Here is a 24269-nt window from a genome sequence, read left to right as displayed (position 1 = left end):
GGTCGGTTCGTCTGCTTTATACGGAACTCACAGTTATCTTTAGGTCGCAGCGGTGACGGCAGCTTCTGGCTTCGCTTATAGCGAAGACGTCCTGGATCGCGGAGAATCCCGAGGCTCCGGAGGAGTTCTCACCTACATCGTCCACAAGGGACGACTCGGGAACTCAACTCCTACCTCGGGCAGCTCACCTTTCCCCCTAATAATACTTTTCATTAAGGTTAAAAAGTCCTATTTTCCTCTCATCCATCCACAGAACATTTTTCCATTAGCCTTCTGACTTATCCAGGTGGACTTTTGCAAACTGTAGGTGCGAAGCAATGTTATTTTTGGGAAATGGTGGGTTTTTTCCCTTGCAACTTGGATAGCAAGATGGGCAGCAAATAGATTTAATAAAATAAATAAATAAACTTTGCCATACACACCACTGTTGTTCAATGTTCTTCTGATGATGGTTTTGTGAGCTGAGACATGCAAGAGAAGCCTTTAGATAGGGCATTATTTGAGGCCTCCCAGATTATTATGTGCCTTGTTCTTGGTATGTTTTTGGTTGATCAACTACTCCTGGGAAAGGTAACAATGATGTTAAATTATTGCCAGTTGTACACAATCTGCCTGATAGTGAATTGGTGGAATCCAAAATCTGTAGAAATAATTTTGTAACCTTTGTCAGCCTGTTTTTTCAAAGAGCCCAGAAATCTCCTCTGTTTAAGCCATGACACACTTCTGCCTATCCATATTGTGAAGATCAGACTTCAATAGTGAGTATCCAGAAATCTTTTCTTTAAATAAGATAGAATCCTCTACATTCATACCTGATTATCATCCTCTTGATTGATATGCCTGTCTCAAATTTCCCCTTCAAACGAACAGTTACTCTTAGAAGTTTGTGTATTTTTGCTTCACTCAAATATGTAGCTCTGGATCATTTTTCTCAAAAAATACATGAACAAGTGTGATTTTTTTCAGTCTTTTTTTAAATTGCATTCTCTTTATCTAGTTTTGGAACATAGGGAGAACACATAATATTTTAGATCATATTTATGTAGAAATATTGAAAAAGATTCACAAACATTTGTGCATAGATAGACAGACAGACAGACAGACAGACAGACAGACAGACAGACAGACAGACAGATATAATATAAAGAGACGATAAAGAGGGAAGGAGGGAGGGAGGGAGGATGAGGACAAAACTAACCAAACACTCCAATTCTAATCTAGTTTTCAATTGCTGATTCATAAAAGAACTCTTTTTAACTTACTAGGAAATGAATCATTTGAAGTTTTCATGTCATCTCTTTCCCAACTGTATATGACAGGATAAAGCAATGCCAAATACATGTATCAGAAATGTCTCTAAATCACTAACAGACATGGAGGCCGGGAAGAAGCTAATGCAATATTTTATATCACTTCAATGATGAAATGCAGTAAATTGTGGAGTGTTGTTGCACATGCACCTGTCTTTAGGAAAATAGCATCACCCAGAAGCTTCTAACCTGAGTTCACCAGTCCATTTTCAAGAAGGCTTGAAGAAAATTACTTCATATTTGATTGATAGACAGTTTTAACATCATAACTCCATTCAGCAGTTGATTCAGGAAAGACATTTTGTAATTTTGTTGGGGTTTTTTAGTCCATTAGTTAAGAAAAGAATTGTTATTTATTTATTTACTGGTTAGCCTCAAGGACCTCAACAAATTTTGATTGTATTCCCTCTTCCAATTTTTCTTTATAACAACCATTAAGGTACGTTAGCTTAAGAAGTATGGCCTGTAACTCAGCATCTTGTCTATGGATGGATTTGAACTTGGGTTTTCTTGGTTAGTAGTATCTTAGCTACTAACTCATACTGATTTAATAAAAATTGCATTTCCATTGAAGTTAGAAAATGTGGATTAAAGTAGTTATTGTGTAGTGGGCTTCAGTAGGCAAGGAACAGACCAGCATAGTTACAACACCATTTATTGACTTGAACTGCAACAACAATGGCAGACAATTGCCTATAATTATATCCTGAGCCCACAGGGCCTAAACCAATCACCATAGTTGAAAATCCCGCCCAAATATGGGTCCGGATCAGTCTCTGGTAGAGGCAGTCAGCTGAGAGCATTGGCGTGGCCCATTTCCTTACCCAGCTTGTGGGCTAGCCAGTATGAGTATGCAGCCATGAAAATGGACCATCGTAACATTTGCAGTGACAGGATCTGAGGTGTCTGTTTGTCTGCTGTGAAGAGACCCAGCAGAGTTTGTGGTCTGTGATGATGGTGAACGTTCGTCCATATAAGAAGTTGTGGCACTTCTTAATGCCAGCCACTATGGCAAGGGCTTCCTTGTCTATCTGGGCATAGTTCCTTTCAGCCGATGATAACGTTCTAGAATAGTATGCGATGGGAGCCTCTGTACCATCTGGCATCCTGTGGCTTAATACTTCCCCAAGGTCATATGGCGAAGCGTCACAGGCTAGTGTTACTGGTAGGTTTTTGTTGAAATGAGCTAGGATGGAGTCCGAGGATAGCAATGATTTTACCGCCTTGAACACTTTGGTTTGGGTGCTCGACCAGACCCAAGGTGCTTTTTTGTCCAGTAGCAATGTAGTGGTTCTGCCTGGGCAGCCTTATGCGGTAAGAAGGAATGGTAAAAATTGAGCAAGCCCAGGAATGCTTGTAGCTCCCCTTTGGATTTTGGTGTGGGGGCTTGCTGAATTGCCTTTAGCTTTGCTTCAGATGGCTGAATTCCAACAGCATCAATGTGGAAACCCAGGAATTCTGTGGATTCCATGCCAATATGGCACTTTTCTTTTTTTAGTTTTAGGCCTGCCTCATGGAAATGTTGGAGTACTGCACAGAGATGTTCTGCCAGGACTGCCGCTGATTCCCCTGTGATCAGGACATCATCAAAATATGGGCAGACGCCAAGAATGTTCTTCAGTGTTAGCACTAAGCTTGATTACTTGAGTGGAACCCGCCATCGGCTACTTTTGCAAATGTGGTTGAAAATCCTGGAGAAGATAATGGACAGGACTGATCCAGTATCTAGCTCCATAGAGCATGGGACCCCTTGCAGTCTTAGTTGGAGTGTTATCTTTTCTTTGATGGGATGTTGAGCCCCTGTGTGTTGGATGTTACACCTTCCTGAGCAGTATTCAACTCTGTTCTGTCCCAGGGGGCATTTCCCTTGTGCTGCTGTATCACAGGTTTCTTTTCCCACTGATGACCTCTGCAGACTCTGGCAAGGTGCCCTTGCTTTCCACAGGCACAGCATACTGTTGTGTGGAATCTGCATTCTGCTCTTTCATGCTGTCCCCCGCAGCTTGCACAGTTCTGTGGGGAAGTTGCTTGCTCTGTGGAGTGTGGCTGTCTGGGTGGCTCTCTCCACAAATGATCGATTTCTTCACTCTCACTGGCCTCCCCCGAGCCTTCTATGGTCTCTTGGTGGATCACTGTGGGGCTGGTATATGTTTTAGGTGGCCTGAGAGTCTTCATTGCCCCTCTGGCAGCCTCATCCATCATGACTTCCTTCAATGCGTCTTGGAAAGTCAGTTTCTCAATGGTGAATAGGCGCTGCTATAATTCTCTATTATGCAGGCTGCAAGCGAGCTTGTCTCTGAGACGGTCTTCCAAGTCAGGGAACTCACATTGGTGCAAAGCTTGGCAAAAGGCTGCCACAAACTCTACTGCAGATTCCCCGGATCTCTGCTCACGTTGCTCAAATGCATGGAGCCAGACAATTACTGAGAGTTTAGGCTCAAAATGTTCCCTTAATTTTTTCTTGAGGTCTGGGTAGGCCACAGTCTTTATAGTTGCCAGTGCTATCAGGTTTCCAGTGATATCAAACGTGGCTTGTCCGGAGGCACATAGTAAGGTTGCTGCCTTTAGGTCCTCGACTGTGATCTGGTTGGCCCAGAGATAGTTGTCTTCTCGGGAGACATGTGAGCTCCACTGTTCTGGATGAGTAATATTGAACTCGTTGAGCCTTCACAGTTTAGCCATTTTTTTGGAGGGAGACCCCTGTGGTGCTGGTTAATGCCTGTACTGCTGTGATTGGAGCTGTGCTGCACTTAAGGAGTCCTGGGGACAGATCCCTCAGGTATGTCTGTGCCTCCAATGTGTCTTACTGGCAGGCAGGGCTCACCACCAGGGCTCTTTACCTGGTCTGACACCTAGTGATTTTAGTTTCTTGGTTAGCAGCAGCTCTCCCCTTTGCAGCATCCCATCTTTGTGGCTACTATTGTGTAGTGGGCTTCTGTAGGCAAGGAACAGACCAGCATAGTTACAAAACCATTTATTGACTTGAACTGCAACAACAACAGCAGGCAATTGCCTGTAATTATATCCTGAGCCCACAGGGCCTAAACCAATCACCATACTTGAAAATCTTGCCCAAATATGAATGTTCAAAGTTTCCCTCCAAAACAGTTGGAGTTAACAGTCAGGGTCATCTAAAGGTTAGTTTCATTTTACAAGGCTTAACACAACTTTATATATTTCAATACATAACAGTAGTCATTTAAAATATCAAGAATTACCAATTAATATTTAAAATATTTTATTTTAAAATGCAATTGTTAAAATTCCAAATCATAAAAGTCAACTGACTGACTGAATTAACAAAACCTATATTTCATTTATAGGTAAGAATTATTGACACATACCAAATAGAAGGAAGGAAGGAAGGAAGGAAGGAGGGAGGGAGGGAAGGAGGGAGGGAGGGAGGGAGGGAAGGAGGGAGGGAGGGAGGGAGGCAATTGTAGCACTAAAGAATAACATATATGGATCAAACAAAAAAATGGGAACCATATGTGAGAAGGCTTCCCATTTCTTCAGTTCAACGTAAAACACAATTTGGGAAAGAACTAATTTTAAAGTTCTTATGAGGTTGACGTATTTGATTTTTAAAACTTATTTGACTTTTAAAACTTTTTTTTCATGAGCTGATGCTTATTGTTCAGTTCAGGTCTCATCACAATGATAAAACACTTGGGAAAAAAGATACACACCAGTAAGCCAGCACTGGAAGAAATCATGGAGAAGATCTCCACAGCCAATGTATATTTTCCCCTTGTGCTTAGATAGGTTGGAATAAAGCACAGCCAAACACTGCAGAAGACCAACATACTAAAGGTGATGAATTTGGCTTCATTGAAACTGTCAGGTAATCTCCTAGCTAGAAAAGCAGCAGAAAAGCTGATCACAGCCAGGGAACCCATGAAACCCAAAACAGAGTAGAACATAGTGACTGATCCCTCGTTGCACTCCATGATGACTTCTTCAGACATTGAGTGCATATCAAAATCTGGATATGGTGGAAAAATTGCCAACCATATGATGCAAATAGTGATTTGAATAAGGCAACAAAAAAGAACAATGAAACTGTCCATTCCTTTCCCCACCCATTTCCTCATTCTAGATCCTGGCTTGGTGGCCATGAAAGCTAGAACCACAATAAACGTTTTGGCCAAGACACAAGAAACTGCCATGGAAAAGATGATTCCAAAAGCTGGTTGTCGAAGGAGACACACAATCTTATTGGGTTTTCCAATAAATAATAAAACACAAAGGAAAGAGAGGAGTAGGGAAACTAGGAGAGTGTAGGTGAGATTCTGGTTGTTGGCTTTGACAATGGGAGTGCATTTGTATTTAATGAAGATTGCAAGCACTAGAGTTGTGATAAAAGAAAATGAAAGAGCACAAATAGCCAAACTGATCCCCAAGGTTTCTTCATAGGATAAGAAAGTTATCTGTTTTGGAATGCATGTGTCTTTGTAATAGTTTGAATAATGACCTTCTGCACAATGAGAACAGTCTTCCATGTCTGAAAAAAAAGAAAACACTTATGTGTACTGACTTTCATTCATCAAGCTTTAGTGTTGCATAACTCTGAGAAAGAAACTAGTTATCAACAGTGACATTGAATATTTAACCATTTTACCATGAAAGCATATTCACTGAGGATCAGAGAGAAATTGAGGGCCATAAACCTTGTGTAAGGACCTGCCTCAATTTAAACTTCCCAAGAAAGTAGAACTTTTGAAACCAGCTTCATTTCAACAAGAAACCTTTATTGGGAAGTATTGACAGCAGAAGGCAGGATCTGAAGATTTCCGCTGAAAGTGATAGATTAAAAGAACCCCGCTAAAACTGCACCCCAAGAGTCCCTTCATCCGATTCAAACTGGCCAATCCACAGGTGTGAAATTGTTGTGAGAATGGGGAGATAAGGTGCTGCTTCCCAGGCTGTAAAACCTTTGCACCACTTTTCTTCGTTGCCGGAGATAAGGCAGATGGCCGGAGGCACATTCCATTCTCACCCCAAAGGACTTCAAAAGGGATGGGGCAAAGAGTAAAGTAAAAGGTGCTAAGAGAAAACTCAGGTTACCCCCCCTCCACAGCAAATGGCAGAACTCCAAAATAGACATGTAAGATTGGGAACGGGAAAGGCATCAAAACTAGGGATTCTGACACCTTGGCCCATACCCAAAGCCTTTATATGTTATCTATTTCATTCTATCTTGGATATCACATATTATGTATTTATTTCTATATTATTCTTGGTTATAAATCTGTATGCAATGTATTTTCACAATCCTTTTCACTATGAACATCTTCAAATGCAAGGGAATTTGCACACATAGGGAATGTTATGTTTTTAATCCCTGTACACCACCTAAAGTCACTTGTTTAAGATCAGTACTCATATAAATAATCTAAATAAATACATAATTCAAATAAATAAATAACCTTGTTGATATAGTTGTTTATACCATCCCTTCTCAAAAATCTTTACCTTCTTTGTTTGCAATTTTCCCTTCTGGACATGGATGGCAATCATAGCAGCAAAATGGTCTTGATTCCTTCTTGGTCTTGCTATATCCTATTTGGCAAGGATCATTACACAGAGAAAGAGGATGTGCCTATCCAAACATTAAGGAGAATATCATTAAGATTTTTGAACAGTATTTGAGCAGTTTCTATCTTGCTGGAGAATTTAAAGCTTAGACATCAATACTATTGAACTATTATAACAATGTTATTGGAAAATAATACTTGATCTGCAATGATGTAATGGAATATCTACTCTTTCGTCGAATGTCTCCCCCAAAGTTTCTTCAACTGGCTCCTGAAGCCAAAGTGTTCTTCATCCTTCGATTTCTATATCAAGTGAATGCAGATGATATTTGCAGCTGAGAACTTATGCTAGGGAGAACAATTTTAGCATCTGCTTCTCTGTCAAATTACTAAGCAGCACTATCTGGTGCCCTATGCCTTCTGCATATAAGTCAATGTGCCATGTCTGTATAAAGATGCAGTGCTTTAATCATGATTTCATGACCATTATTTTGCACATTTTAACCCATCTTGAGGCTGTTGCTGTGGCTAAGCCCAATCTACTATGTACATAAACCCACAGCAACAGTGTGGTGCATATTTAAGCATTCATTTTCCAATCTTTATATTTGCAAACATTTCCATTTGTAATAGAAATGGGGAAGTGGGGAAAAATGTAATTTGCATTTTATTGTGGTCCTGTAAAATGCATTGTAGATTTGCCTCAGTGAAGCCTTTAGAGGAATGGAGGTGACAGAATTCTCTTTTCTTATGTGAAATGTTCAGCTGACAAATGAAGCCATTTGGAGGGCATCAAGTCATTATGGGTCACTGGTTAAAAAGAAGTCTTCTCTCAGACTCCTTCCCCAATATTGTCTGACTGAAGACATCTTTGGTGCCCTTTAAATTGATCCATGATATGGAGTTGCCTAGCCTGAAAGACTAAGATTCAGATAGATCACCAAAGGTTCTGGCCAATGTCCTGAAGAAGGCTAAACATTGGGCAAATGACATCTCCTCTGTTGCACTGATCAGAATCTTAGCCATCTAACAGAGATGTGTTTCTCATCTTCTTTCTATGGCTCACATTTGTTACATATCTAATAAAAACTTTTGGCAAGGGGCCACAGATGGCTCTACCCTAGATGGCTTAAGCTATCCAGCCAGGAACAATGTCAGGAGCTACCAATAGGGTTCTAGGTTAGCTGCCTTTAGTTCATAGTAAAGTAATACTGCAGGGTGTGGTGAAATATATGGGATATCAATCTGAATACGTAGGGGCTAACAGTTTTTTTAAAAAGAACCTATTATATATGATTGCAGCCTAATTTTCCTAACCAAGGTTTAGAGTCCATAACTAAGAAAACACTCAGAGCCAAAAAATAAGGTTTTTTGTAGTAATTTATGTTTTGTATCTAACTACAAACATGGGATATGTAGGAATCTTTTTCTGTTCCTAGGAAATAAGCTTTCAAAAAAACTCTCCTCCACAGTAGCTTGAATATTTGCTTTTCCCAGAGAATGAGCTAAGAAACACATTTGAATCCAGAATGTTTTTAATGTTGTTTAAACAAAAGAAAATGCAACTAATCAGACTTCACCTGGTTAAAGCTTTTTGGCCACATGATGGAATCTTCAGAAATGTTGAAGAATTTGTCTGGGGAAGCCATAGGATCTATCCTTCCAATCTGGATCCTAAAAAATGACCGGTTTGGAAATGTGATCCAGTTATTAATATCAAATCCACCAATGAGTTCCCCATTTTTGTCAAATGAAATCTTTTCTCCAACACTGTTGTTGAATGAAACTCTTCTTAGGAAAGGATGAAGCTAAATTGAAAAGAGGAAGGGAGGGAAGATAAAACATTTAAGGATCTTTCATTGTTCTATTTTGTTCGGACTTAGCCTTTCTTAAACAGATGAACAGATGAAAATGTACACATATATTTGATTGCATTGTTCTGTAATAGAAGGCTTTGAAAGATGTTAGTATTATGCATTGTTAAAAATGTTTTTCCTCTCTTAATGAGTTTCAGCCTAGAGGGAAGTATTTGTTTCCATGTTACTTGTGTTGTTATTTTTCTGAGAAATTGTGAGGAATATAGAGAGTATGGAATATGAAGAACATGGAATATGGAGAGCCAGTTTGGTCTAGTATTTAGGGCACTGGACTAGACAACAAGAGACTGTGAGTTCAAGTCTCACCTTAGCCATGAAAACCAACTCATTCTCTCTCAACCCAACTCACTTCACAGGGATATTGTTCTGGTGGAAAAAGGAGGAGAAAGGTGTGTTGAATATGTTCATTGCCTTGAGTTATTTGTAAAAATAATAAATGCAAGAAACAAAGAAACAAAATTGTATATGAGAATATGAAAGACTGTAAGACACCATCTCCAGCAGGACCATGAACAGCTCTAACACATGAGCATCAGGATATTCCTTGTTTGGAGGGCACTGGATATGTTATAAATGCAGAGGATGTCCTCCATTGTTTTTCTTGAATTTTGACCAAACCAATGGTCTAATCAACATAAGGAGATTGTGGTGTTAATACACAGTTGCTTCCTATGTCCTCTGTGGTCCTATAATGGTGTAAAAATGGACTTGGTGATAGACATGGATTTTATATGTCCCAATTTCCTTTGGAATGAGCCTTTTATATGGCCTGTCTGAACTTGCAGATTTCTTACATATTTCTGCTCTGAACCTTACCTGCCATAATTGTTCATTCTGAAGCTTTCGCCCTCTTCTGCCCACAAAATGGTTGTGCTTGAATTTTGATAAATACATTGCCTCCAAAGCATGCACTACAGCATAGACTGCATTGTATATATTATAGCTGTGGCCAGTTGTGCTAAGTTCAAACACAGATGCAGGAAGGGTTGCCATCTTCTCCTTCCTTGTACAGATTGTTCCATATTTATTACCTAGATCAGAGTAGTGAAACAAACACCTGAATGCATGCTGCCAGAAATTCCTTACAAATCCATCATGTTCTGCTGTTGTTGGATTTCTGATTAGAAGAAATTCCTGGAAGCCTGGCACCTCTTCTGAGTGAACTGCGAAGGATAAAGTATTTTGGAGGAAATTTACATCCCAATCTCTTTGAAGAGAAATGGACGTGAAATCCATTTCAGCATTCATGATCCAGACCTTTGTATTCACCGACGTATCCTCCACTTCTGAATACTGCACTAACATTTTGAAAAAGGTCATGGATTGCATTGTGCCATATAAGACAATTGCCTTGGCTGTGCTTTTCGCAATGATAGAGTAGGTTTTGTATGTTTCATCCATCACATCTGTAAAATCACTGTAAAAAGCTACATTTGGGAATTCTCCTATGAAATCAAAGCAGATGCCCTGTTGAGAAAACATGGGGAGCACCTCCTGTACAAATTTCTCCCCGTGGTCATCATTCACAGCAAGAACTCCAATCCAGATCCATCTAAAGTATAGCAATAGCTGGAGGAGGCTGTTATGTTGAAGAGATTCATTTGGAAACATTTGTTGGAAGAAAATTGCTTGAGTCTCTTTATCCATGATTGGAGCAGAGCCATAAGTCAGCTAAGAAAAATGATAGGGAAGAATGTGTAAGACTGATTTTCCTCCTGAATAATAGTAGTCCCCACCCCCACTGCCTTTGGAATAGTGCTGATACTGGTGACTGCCTGGACAAGTTCCTTCAGTTTTCTTAGCAAGAATTCACAAGTGGTCTGCTATTTCCTACTTCCTAAAGTGCCTGGTCCAAGATCATCCAGTTGGCTTCATGATTAGGTGGGATTAAAACTCACATCTCCCAGTTTCAAGCCCAGTGCCTTAATCACGACACCAAACTGGCTTTTTAAATAGTGTTATCCTTTCTAAATTATAATTCTATTTTCAAAGTGCACTTGAGATGTATCATGGGTATACTAATCTGTGCCTATGATGACTGTGAATAGACTGGACTATTTCCATTTTTTCCATGTGGACAGGAGACCATAATGAATGTATTGCTGTAGAAAACAACTGGACAATAAGTAATGCCTACTGCCCTTAGGAGGAAATTGAGTTAAACATACACTCTACTGCTCGAGACTAAATATAGAAGAACACACACATAAAAGAAACTCCTGCAATTTCTTTTGAAAAATAAATAGCAAATTTTCATGGATGTTTGATCTCACAGTCCTGGTTATTACAGGTGCATGAAAGCTTTTGCATTGTTAAGAAGCACTCATTAGACCTTTCTCCCAAAAACATAAAAAGCTTAAGAATGTAGTGGGAGTTCAAATGTTTAAGATTCTATACAATAGAATCTTAAATCCAGATTGGACACCATGTGCCACCTAAAAGTTAATCATGGGATTTCTGATTAAGTGTTTTGGTTGATATTCTTGCACATACTGAACATGACTTTTAGTGCATGGTTCCAACATTCTGAACAACTAAAACTTTTGGTAATTGTATGCAAAAGGATAACTTTTAAATATAGGAATATTAATACATAGCAACCTGTTGTGTGGTTTCACAAAGTTTCTTCTCCTTGCCAAGTGTGCACATTCAGTATGAATCAATATAAAATCAAAACCTGAATTAAAGCCTTTTCCTAAAAATGGATGCTTGAAGTAATGAGTGAATCTTCACAAACTGAGTTGAGACTAAAATGATGTATTGCTTTGTGATCCAGAAACAGATACTGGAATGAAGCTATTTGATGGATGAAACTTAAAACAAAGACCAGGTAATGCCCATACCTGTAAATGAAATCAAATTGCAGGTCTGTTTCACAAATTGGAAACTTTATGTATAATTTAATTCAATAATTTTCTCTTCATACCCTTTCTCAATCCTCAGTCACAAACTGCATCCAAACAATCACAAGAACAGTAAATGGCTTGCTCTGTTCATATTTATCATAAACACACTTTACCTGGGAAACTTTATAGATGTCCAATATGGTTGCCATGTGGAGACAGATATCAGGTGCCCCAATGACTGCAGCTGGATTGGTTTGAATGCCACACTTAAAATTAGGGCTGAATCTATTCTGAGCAAAGAGAAGCTCCATTGAGGCAAGGTAGGTCCAGCTTGGACTGAAGTAGCTATTATAAATGTTGAATCCCACGGTGATATTGGATAAAATCTGGGGATTTTCATTGATTTCTTTTATAGCAAAAACTAAGGCCAGCATGTGCTGGTAACTCTGAAACAATACCCTGCAATGAAAACTGTATGCTATTTTAAAAGTAAATGGTTTCAAAAGTACTGACCATATTTATACTGAAATTACCTTAAATCACTTTAATACTGAGCCTTTCATCAATTGTATAAAAATTCACTGTTTGATTATCATCCAAGTAAATGCAACCCCCCCCTCTTGTTTGGATATTTCTGAACAAGCAAGCATTGGCTTTAAGTAAATATAATTTGCATAATTTTGAATGTATGCAGAATTCATAGTATCACAAACCAGCTTCATAATATTGGATGGAAATTAAGGGTTAAGAATGTTACCAATAATGCAAAAAAGAAAAAGTTGTAGCTAATTTTAGTTAATGTTAGATTAATTTCAGTCAAATGCTATCTGGTCTCTTGTGCTATCCCTTGATTGTTTCTCCTTAGTGGTTATTCTATAGACATTGTTATCAAGGTATTTTGGTATCATTCATACATTCAATCAAAGAATGCCAGTATTGACAGAAAGTTTCCACATCTCTGTGTTAATGTTAAAAGAGTTGCTCTGTAAGAGAGATGGGTGATTTTTAAGTGTGAAATATAAATAAATGTATTTTTTAAAAACTGATTAAACAGATTAAGGTACCTTGGGTATTACTGTGTGTTGGTAGCTATAGTAGAGATTAACTTGAGAAACATTTAATTCAACACTGGGGTAAAAATGTGAGACTTACGCAAAGTCATCAAGAATTTCCAGAGAAGGATGCTGAATGAAATCAACAGGACTGGAAAACAAATAGACTTGAGAAATAATGCCAGCAATTCTCAGATCTCCAGACTGAACATATTTATGAAGAATAGGAAGAGGTTTACTAACATTGCAATTACGATTATGGACCTTACATACCACCCAGGCATTGATACTAATAATGAAACAGTAAATGCCACCATATTGCCTGAAAGTCTTTCTTCTGTATACACCTGTTTTTACTTTGGCAAGTGCATATTTCCAAATCATAAATCCTGCCATAATTCTCTCAATTGTTCCCAAGATCAGACTGGACAATATAATGTGTCAGAGATCAAAGGGAAAAACTGTTGTCTGCCTGCAGCCCAGCTCTGAATGTTTGGGAAGAAGTAATAGCACTCTTCGTCTTTCTGTTTTCTACACTGATACTTTCAAGGTTTTGGAAAAGAAGTGGAGATGTCTAATTGGATAATTACAAGGTAGAATAGATAATCACATACTCATAGTTATTCATTCAATCTTACCTTAAAGAAGAAACAGAATAGATGTTTTATGTACTGTGGATCAGGGAAAGATAAAGTCCACAGTACTGGGCCTATTAAAAGTCAAATCACACACACACAAACAGAACAATGACTATCACTGGTTGTTACTTACAGCTTACTAACACATTATTAATAATCTACAGCCAATATAATACAAATAAAATGACACTAAATTTTTTCAGGCACTAGGCACCAGACCCATAATTGCATACAGACAATTACCTAGTCTGAAACCAATTTTCATAACCAAAAAGAAACAACACAATGTTACTGACATGGGAACCAGATCCTGCAACAAACCACTTTGCCCCAATATTTGCACCAAGACCCCCCACCGCAGGGCTCCAAAATTCACACATAACATTAGAGGTGACTTGATGCTTGTTCTCTAATGTGATATATTCCACCATCAGCCAGCAATGCCCCTCTGGATTCTAGGATAAACAGATCAAACTTTGTGAAAGAGAATTCATGGGCAAAAGTTTAACATTAGGACTCAAAACAAGAACAAAATAATATCAGAATATTTCAGTCTTCCAGGACACTTCATTCCATATCTCAAAGTAGTCATTTTAGAAAAAAGGAACTTCACCAAAGGATTGCTGGAGTCACGTGTATTAAAAGGTTTTAGGTTATCTCAGGTCTCAGCTAATACAATGGGTTTTTAACACATTACAATTGTTAATTAAAAGCACTTATAATCTATCTCAGATGACAATGAATTAGCAGTAGTGACCATAATATAGATTTATTTGGTCCTTACCAATTTCTAACTACCATGGTTTTGTTCTGGTCAAATTGAAATTCCTGTCTCATGATACTGTAAAAACCCTCTCATTGTCAAAATTAATATTCTTTGGTAGTCATTCTCAATATATAGGAATTCTCACTTTCCAAATCTCAATGTACATTAAAAATGAGATCTTATTTGCATGATTTCATGAAATTCACAGTAAATTGTTCTTGTGAAGAATGGAAACCTATTCTTCCAACTTTCTCTTTTATGAAGGAAGGGCTGACAAATGATCCTGTTTGGAAATCTGGGTGCCAAATCTCTCTCCCGATTGAATGACACTGTTATTAAATGTAACATTTCTCAAATAATAGATATAAGGAAAAGAGAAACTAATGTGATTATTTAAAAAATTGGAATGTCCTTTCATACATTCTTTTACTTACAAACATTGAACAAAACCGCAGCCTGCTCCATTGACTTAAAGTTATTTGCCCGTCACAATCATATATTAAGAGGTTAACTTCTGATGAACTTTAGAGGTTTCTCAGTTGACATACAGTGATGTAGATTACTGTCATGATTATAGTTCAGTATCCAATGACTCTGTGATGCTGTTAATGTTGCTACAGTCTTATGCATATCTAATTCTGCTTCTGACCATTCTTACACCTTTTCTTCCACCATTGTTGAAATTGAAGTTTTTTTTAATTTATGCAGATGAACGTAAAAAAAAGATAAAAGGATCCCTGTGGATTTTACTCCACTAGTGGTTGCCAATGATAAGGGGCAGTGCTCACTCTATTGAGCCAGCACTGTTCAAAGACATTTCCATGGTCATGTGGGCAGCATGACATCATGCAGCACCATTACTTTCCCACCAAAATGATATCTATTTATCTACTTGCATTTGTATGATTTTGAACTGAGAGGTTGGCAGGAGCTGGGGCAAGAACGGGAACTCACCCCATCATGTGGTACTTGGGTTTCGAACCTGAGCTTCCAGCTTTCCAGATGATAAGTCCAGCTTCCTAACTGCTGAGCCACTGTGCTGTCTCTTTCCCAGATGAGTCCCATTCTCAGAGGAAAGGTCAAGGCTATTTTATTTTTCCTCTTACTGAGTTACTATTTATCTTGGCCCTCTAATAGTCTGAATGCAGAATTGCAGCAGAAGGTAATGAATGGAATGGTAAGTCATCCAAGACCTAATCTTTAATATGGAGAAAATTCCATACTTAGAAATAATATGTCACCCAATTATCACAATATTTAAATTACCCTGCATTCATTTACTTTTAAGCATTTTGCACCCAGTTAAGTATACAACTCCAAATGTCTGCAGTAAAATTGTGTGACATAAGGTCTAGAAAGTGTCTCTTTCATCAACAGAAATATTTGGAGGTGGCAAAATCCTGAAGTTTTGACACAGATCTAGCAGTGTGATTAATTCACAAGATAGATGAAGACATAGATGATAGATATTTAATAGCTCACAAATAAATTAAGTTGTAGGTAGTTCTCACATAATGACAAGTGGGACTAGTAACTGTCATTATGCAGTCATTAAGTGAAATATCATTTGTTCCACTGTGATCATTAAGCAAAACACCCATGGTCACTAAGTGTTGACCATGATTTGCTGGCTTCTCCATTGACAATGATTATTAGCTCTTTGTGAAGCTTGCAAATGGCAATCATGTGAGTTTAGGATATTATTACCATCATAAAGTAACTTTTTCAGCACCATTGTAAATTCAATCACTAAACAGACAGTTATTAACTGAAGACTGCTTATATTGTCTGTAACAATAAAACATGGAGAGGTTATAGAAGGACATGAGCTGAGACAAATATGATGAAGAACAATAGGGTTCTTAGGCAAATGGTTGCAAATACTACAGAAAGGAAATGGGATGTCCTTCAGCTGTTTTATTTGTTTTAGTCATTATTTGCTGCCTGTTGTTCAGCTCAGATTTTTCAGTACAATGATAAAGCATTTGGGGAAAAATATAAAGAACAATAAGGCAGCACTGGAGGACAAAATGGAGAAGGTCTCCACAGCTACCATGTATTTTACTTTGGAACTCAGATAAGTTGGAACAAAAGATACCCAAACATTACAGAAGACCAACATGCTAAATGTAATAAACTTGATTTCATTGAAACTGTCAGGTAACTTCCTAGCATAGAAAGCTGCAGAGAAGCTGACAACTGCTAAAAAACCCATATAGCTCAATACATAGCCGAACATGATGCCTGATACTTCATTACATTCCAGTACAATTTCTTTGAACATTGAGTGTACATTAAGTTCTGGGTATGGCAGAAATGTTGCCAACCATACTATACAGATTATGGTTTGAATAAGAGGGAAGGAAAGAACAATGGAGTTAATCAATCTTTTCCCCACCCATTTCCTCATCCTGGAAGCAGGCCTAGTAGCCCTGAATGCTACCACAACAGCAACAGTTTTGGCTAATACACAAGAAACTGCCACTGAAAAGATGATACCAAAAGCTAGTTGTTGAAAGGTACATGTGATCTCATTAGGGTGCCCAATGAAAAGCAGAACACAAAGGAAACAGAGAAGGAGAGTGATGATAAGTGTGTTTGTAAGGTTCCAGTTGTTGGCTTTGACAATGGGAGTATTTCTGTATTCAGTGAAGATTCCAAGCACCAAAGCTGTGAAAAAGGAAAGGAAAAGAGCAGAAATACTCAAGCTGGTTCCCATGGGTTCCTCATATGTTAAGAAAGTGATAATTTTTGGAATGCATCGATCCCTTTTCTGATTTGGATAATGGTCTTCTGGACAATGATAACAATCATCTTGGTCTGAAAAAGAACGGGGCAAAATGTTAGCTTTGAAGATCACATGAAACATGAAAGGTAGCTTTCTTACACAGTTATGTTTCTATGAAGCCATGCTCAACACTAATCAAAAAGAAAGGTAATTTCATTGATTAAAGGGAACACAAAGCTAATCTCTCTTCTGTGTTTTGACATCACACATGTGATGTCATGTTTTGATAAACTTGTTTTATTAAATAATAAATTTATTATTATAATAAATAAAATTTAATAAACATGTTTCAATAAACAAGATTTGCTGGGTTCTGGTGCATAAATGCATATGTAACGTATTTACATGTATCCTCTATATCCAAATTTGTAAGTATTTTAACAGAAGAAAATAAAATACATATGTATATATAAGATACATATGTGAGGGAAGCATAGATATAGATATATCATATATATCATACACATGAGGGTTTTCAATGCACACATATCTATATAAGCATTTTATATGTATACAAAGTTTTAAACAAAAATCATCTGTATGGATGTAAACAACTTAATCATAACATCAAGTCTTTAATCCGTTGAGTAATTGAGGCCATACATTAATCTTTACATGTAGAAGGAGAGGGTATTTTTTTAGCTACAAGAAGGACGCAAAAAATCCATTCCTACTGTTCAGCTGTTCAATTTCCATGTAGTAGAATGTTGTTTGAAAATGATGGATGCACAAGACCAAGCCTTAAGGACAAATGCATATCAAGTCAAAATTGAGAAGACAGCAACAGATAGTAAGTACTGCCTATGCAAAGAAGCTGAAGAAACACCTGGTAAGCTGCTGCAAGAAGATCGCACAGACTGACTACAAGCAGTGGCATGACAAAATAGCAACAATGGTGCATTGGAAGATCTGCAAGAAATATCATTTGCCTACAAGCAAGAACTGGTGGGACCATAAAATAGATAAAGCTATAAAAAATGAAAATGTTCAATTGTTCTGAGACTTTAGAATTCAAACAGACAAACACCTGCCACATGACACCCCGGACTTAACAATTGTTGATAAGAAAGACAAAAAAATCTGGATAGTGGACGTGGCAGTGCCTGGAGACAGCAGAAGAGAAGAGAAAGAACTGAAGAAGATAACAAAATACAAAGACCTAAAAGTAGAAATAGAACGACTGTGTCAAAGGCAAGCAAGGGTAGTACCAATAGTAATAGGCACCTTGGTGCAATCCCAAAACAACTGGAACACCATTTGGAGACCATCAGCATTGACAAATTCGCCATCAGTCAATTGCAAAAGGCGGTCTTACTAGGAACAGCCTCTATCCTGCGACAATATCTGTAATACCATCAATTCAAACATCCACATCTGCCTATACCAGGTCTTTGGTAAGGACTCGATAGGTAGACAAAAATGCCAAATCCAGTCTGAACATCTGGTTGACTGTGCAATAATAATAATAATAATAATAATAATAATAATAATAATAATAATAATAATAATAATAATAATAATAATAATAATAATAATAATAATAAAAGTTGGAAGGGACCTTGGAGGTTATCCAGTCCAACTCCCTGCTGAGGTAGGAAACCTTTATAGTATGACAAATATTTTGATGCAATTTGCAGTGGTTTATTAATGGTATATTTAGCTTTGGGTGTAAAATTCAAGCAGCTTGATGCTTATTAACACTGACATTACATACATAAATCTTTTCTTTTTCTACAGTATATCTTTAAAGGTTTAAATTCTTTAAACATTAGAGTGTTACTAACCTCTAGTTAGTACTGTATAGACATCAGTGTATCAGTATAGGTAGTCCTTGACTTACAACAGTTCATTTAAAGACCAAAGTTACAACAGCACTGAAAAAAGTGACTTATGACCATTTTTCACACTTATGACCACTGCAGTATTGTGTGGTCATATGATCAAACTTCAGATAGTTGGCAACTGATTCATATTTATGACAGTTGCAGTGTCCCAGGGACACGTGATCACCTTTTGTAACTTTCTGACAAGCAAAGAGAGTGGAGAAGCAAGATTCACTTAACAACCGTGTTACCAACTTAACAACTGTGGTGAGTCACTTGTGGCTAGAAAAGTCATAAAATGGGTCAAAACTTACTTAACAAATGTTTCACTTAGCAACAGAAATGTTGGGCTGAATTTTACACCCAAAGCTAAATATACCATTAATAAACTACTGCAAATTGCATCAAAATATTTGTCATACTATAAAGGTTTCCTACCTCAGCAGGGAGTTTCCTTTTGAGATTTATTTTCTTTCTTGGCATTGGTTTCTCTTTTCTTTTTGGCAATTTTTATGGATTTTTTTCTGACATCCAGTTTGCATTTTTAAAACCTCTTTCTTCATTTATGGAAATATCTGTCCACATTTGTAACTACTTTGAGCATTCATTCATTCATTCATTCATTCATTCATTCATTCATTCATATTCAGTCCACAACTTTCCTGGTTCTTTATCAAGGAGGTTCAGAATTTCTAAATGATTCCTGATGTTTTTCTTTTTAACTCATTTTACTGTTTTACTGTTTTTATATTTCCTGTGGTAGTTGACATGAATGTTACTTAGGGATTGGGAAAGTCAGCCCACTAGCCATTGGTTCATTTCCTGGCCCATAGGAAGTGCTAATAGCGAAGGTGAGAATTCCTACCTAATCCCCATTCCTGGAATATTCCTCTTTTCTGCAGCCAAGGTGCCTTGGTACCTTACCACCATCAGGCATGCCCCAATATGACCACTTGGACAATATTGCAAAATGTCAGTGTAGTGTGAGAGAATAACAACTAATGGAGGAAGACATGTCATCATGGCAGTGTCCCACTTCATAGCTGAAGTGAGAGCTCGCTGGCTGATTTTAAAAGAAGACAGTAGTATGGACACACAAATCAGGGTGTGTAACTACTGACATTAGGCATGACCTGTATGGAAGTCCCTTCATTTGCTAAGTTCTTTAGATGAAAATGGATTTGACCTTGTTTCCCATCTAAACTCAAGAATGACTCTGTTAAATAAAATATCATGGTGATTCCTAACCAAAGTAGTGACTTGGCACTTAGGAAGGCAATTCCATTTTACCAGAATGCCTAGTCTTTCCTTATTGGAAGAGGCCAACTTTTTAGGAGAAATTACATTACAGGACACATTGGAAATTGAATTCTCCCATCCTTGGTCTTACTCCTAATTGATGCAAGTTCTCTTCCTGTTCATTCTTTCTTAGAGGGACAATACAATATGGAAAAGAGCATGGGCAATGCTAGAAATGTACAAATAATATCTTTATGAAAGTGATTAGAGCTGAGTTCCAGTAACTATAGCAAGTGTAAAAGTGACCCTATGTGTATGTTCAGAAAAAAGAAGCAGGTGGCATTCAGTTACAAAGGGAAATAAAGTACTTTGAGATGTACTTTATGATTCGGTCACTGGGATTCAGGAGATTCATTCAATGTAACAACTGATGCATAGTTGAATTGAGGTGAACTTGTTTGCTTCAATGTTTTTGCACTTTCCTAAAATAATTATTATAATTATGGAAATCACTGGTGTTATCAACTTGTCTAGCCAGAGTTCTGGTGGCCTTGCGGAAGTTTAAGGGATTTGAAGAGAAAAAGCAGAAATGTCAATATAAACCAAACAGGGCCATGGAGAACTGCAATTAGGGACTTAGCGTAGCAGGAATCTGCCATGAACTCATGACAGCTTGTCCTGATGATATTATAGTTATGCTTAAGATAGCTCTCTCTTGAATACCTTTCAGTGCATACTTTCATAATCTCTATTTCCCACTGTAATACATCTCTTAGCAGAGCTGGACAGCTTGTTTCATAAACTGGGCTGATACAGTAAACAGATATGGGGAAAACTGCATCTTAGGTGAAGGTTTAGCATTAGAAATGAGGAGATTTGTAGTGTTGGCAATCCTGCTGCTGCTGCTTCCTAACACAGTGGGCAAAGCAAGTTCTGTTAAATGCATGCAAAGTGAACCTCAGCGTATCTTGCTTGAGTGGCATAAACCAGGTGACATCTTCATCGGTGGGGTTACCTCTCACATCATTCCTATTTTTTCTGAGATAACATTTACAAAACTTCCTTCTCAAGACTGGATATATATTCCAATGTAAGAAACTCATTTTCTCCCTTCCTCACAAAGCTTTCAGTGATGACTAGAGGCTCTCCCCTTTGTTTGTTTATTATTGCTGTATAAATAATAATAATAATAATAATAATAATAATAATAATAATAATAATAATAATAATAATAATAATAATAATAATAATAATAAAGTTGGAAGGGACCACGGAGGTCATCTAGTCCAACCTCCTGCTCAGGCAGGAAACCCTATACCATTTTGGACAAATGGCTGTCCAGTTTCTTCTTAAAAACTTCCAGTGTTGGCGCATTCACTGCTTCTGGAGGCAGGTTGTTCCACTGGTTAATTGTTCTAACTATCAGGAAGTTTCTCCTTAGTTCTAGGCATACAAATTTCTTAGGATGGCATTGTAGTGACATCCCAAAGTATAAGAGAAAATGACTTGCTATTGCCAGACATTCACAAAATAAATTAACTAAAATAATATATGCCACGGGCCAGCTGTATTCTGACTTTTTCTCTGTTCCCTCTTCTTTCTCATGGATCATCACCACATGGCAAGAAGAGATTTATGCATTTAGAACCATCTAGTAGGTATCTAGATTCATGCAGCATAGTTCTAGTATGCCTATTTATTCCTAAATTATCCAGATTTAACTCTATCACTTCTTGTTTCTTGAAAGATTCCACAAAGGGTAGTTCTCCTGCAGCAACATAGTGGAATTAAAAAAAATGAAATGAGAAATCAATAATCCCCCTAAACAGTAATTTCTTTTGGGGGGAACCTGTATTTCATTTTTTTTTCTCCTCTAATAGCAAACATCCCTCCTAAAATTTCCATTGGTCCAAAAGATGTTTCAGAAATCAAAATAGCTTCTAAGGACATTCAGTCCTAAAATATTGAAATGGACATGCAGTTGGGGAATCAGTTTTGGATAACATCAGTTGAAATATTGTGTGGAATCTATGAAAAAGATATTATTATTGTTTCTGTACCAGGCATCTGAAATAATACTATACAATGCTTTTGTAGAAATACTATATTGAAAGCTCATCTGGAAAACTGCATTCTATTTTAGATGATTTCTGGTCTTAAATGAATGCTATAAAGCTGAAAAAGAGTAGAAAGGTGCACTCAAAATAATGGTAACACAGCAACATCTGGATTTGTCAAGTGTCTAATCTCTACTGAGACAGAGGTTCTGTCATTCTAATTTCTTTCTAGTTGGTATCTTGGAGAACTTTCAAACTCAAGGTTGACTCAAAAGTGTCTTGGAGAGAGATTTTCATGTCCCTTCTACTTTTTCATTATATAATAGCTCACTTTCATTTAAATATGTTTCAATCTAATCCCTCTCTCAATTTCAGATTTTCATTGCTAGAATTTGTTAGACAAAGCTACATGTTGAGTTATAGTCAGAAAAGGCAGCAATTTAAATTCCTGGATAAAAAAAGGTTACTTTAACATCCCAGCTGTATTTTTAGTAATACAGCAATGGATTCAAGCCCATTGAGGATCCTCCAGAGCAGCTAGTAGGGAAATGTATAAAAAATCATTTTTAATCCTATCCAAGACATACAGTACATACATAGGTAAGACATGCATATAGAACAATCAAACTAATGGTAACATATCATCTGGAATTATCCAGTATCCCAAATCTACTGAGGCAGATATTCTGTCACCCCAATTTCTTTCTAGTTGGTGTGTTGGAGAACATTCAGATCCAGGGCTGAATCAGAACTGCCTTGGGGAGAGATTCTTATGTCCCTTCTATCAGCTGTCTAGTACATTAATACAATTTTGAAGAAACCATGAACAGAACTGAGAATAGATGACTATATATCTGGCATAGTTCTTTGATAAGTCTGTACCATAAAAATACATTTCTCAAAAGGTCACATTCATGGAAAACAAGAAAAGGAATGAAATTAAAACAGTAGTCAAGAGGAAATTGCATTACATTTGAGGGTGAACAGAAATTAGGAAATGAATGAAAGTCACAGATCCAGTTGTTCCAGTTCCATTAAGGAATACCTATGTTCTATTAATTAACGTCAGAATCAGGATCAGTAAAAGTTTAATCAGAAATGCTAAAGTCATACATCTGGATCCAGATTTAGTTATGCTTAGACTGGACCCACTGGAATTATGGCCAGACTAATTTCAATTCCATTTATTTAATTTTTTGAGGATAATTAAGCCTGAATTCAATTCACGGGGATAAGAAATGAATAAAATGTATTGTTTAGGTTGTTCTTGCATTGAATGCAATTCCATACAAAGAGCTTATTATTTGATGAATTTAATTCAACATAATTTCCATTCAAATCCTCAGTTGCTATAGCTCAGTGATGAGGATATAGATCTGATCTGGCTGCTGACTAGCACTTTTTTATTTAATAAACATAGTTCATGGATGTAATCACTTGGGTGGTAACTATGGCCTATTTTATTGTTTCTAAAGGGAAACAATAAATAATTAAAATTAGTTAATTTTAATTTCTACCTACAGGCATCCAATCTCTTTCTTTGCAGATTGATCACAAAGTTCATCCAACATATCCTAGCTTTGGTCTTCGCCATTGATGAGATCAATGGGAAACCTGAGCTCCTACCCAATGTAACTCTTGGGTTCCACATCCATGACAGCTACACTGATTCAAGGACAACCTTCCGTGCCACTTTGGACCTGCTCTCCAATTCATATCCGTTTCTTCCCAACTACAAGTGTGGAAGCAGTCAAAAATTAATAGGTGTCATCGGTGGACTAAGTGCTGATGCTTCCTTGTGTATAGAAGATGTCTTGAGCCTTTACAAGGTTCCCCAGGTAAGAACTATGGATGGGCACCAGGACATTTGTGATAATCTGATACTTAATCCTTTCTTCTCATTGCCTCCTGGTAGTGAGTTGACCATCAAAAAATAAGAAGGCATGATTTAAGAAAAAGGATTTAATATATGAAGACATAAATAAGTGCATCATGACTCCTGAATATGTGTCTTTTTGTGTGTTTTGTAAAAACACTTATTAATTGAGAAATTCTCCCTTAATTACAAGCAGTTGAGACAGATATGTTTTTATATATATATAATGATGTTCCATTGGTATATGTCACCAGAGAAATTATCTTGTACATAAATTGTACAATTATGTTGAAGTGTGAACAAGAAGGGATCTTTTTTTTTTTTTTCAATATAAAATTTTTATTATTTTTCATCATAAAAAAAAACATCACAAATGTTACACAATGCTATAGAAAAAAAAACCCCACCCCCCCACCCCCCCGGACTTCCCAAACCTAATCCCAGGATAATATTCAGATAT

General features: G+C 37.2%; 2 protein-coding genes across 2 annotated transcripts in view; one reads left to right on the top strand and one right to left on the bottom strand.

Annotated features, from left to right (window-relative positions):
- Window positions 1-4912: 4912 nt before the first annotated feature.
- On the bottom strand, window positions 4913-11881 carry LOC107286620 (vomeronasal type-2 receptor 26-like). Its single transcript, XM_029283966.1, has 5 exons — window positions 11744-11881; window positions 9541-10395; window positions 8428-8655; window positions 6786-6912; window positions 4913-5814 (listed from the first exon to the last, which is right to left on the bottom strand). The coding sequence occupies exons 1-5, from the start codon at window positions 11879-11881 to the stop codon at window positions 4913-4915; spliced, it is 2250 nt and encodes a 749-aa protein (XP_029139799.1).
- Window positions 11882-20742: 8861 nt separating this feature from the next.
- LOC107286619 (vomeronasal type-2 receptor 26-like) overlaps window positions 20743-24269 on the top strand; it is a 10527-nt gene continuing 7000 nt past the window's right edge. Inside the window, exons 1-2 of the mRNA XM_015815012.1 lie at window positions 20743-20966; window positions 23480-23771. Coding sequence (XP_015670498.1) covers window positions 20743-20966; window positions 23480-23771 — 516 coding nt within the window. The remainder of the gene's footprint in view (window positions 20967-23479; window positions 23772-24269) is intronic.

The sequence above is a fragment of the Protobothrops mucrosquamatus genome, unplaced genomic scaffold, assembly GCF_001527695.2.
Source record: "Protobothrops mucrosquamatus isolate PMUCROS unplaced genomic scaffold, P.Mucros_1.0 scaffold303, whole genome shotgun sequence".
Classification (NCBI taxonomy): domain Eukaryota; kingdom Metazoa; phylum Chordata; class Lepidosauria; order Squamata; family Viperidae; genus Protobothrops; species Protobothrops mucrosquamatus.
The sequence above is the reverse complement of the archived record's forward strand: the minus strand, read 5'-3'. Positions and strand labels throughout refer to the sequence as shown.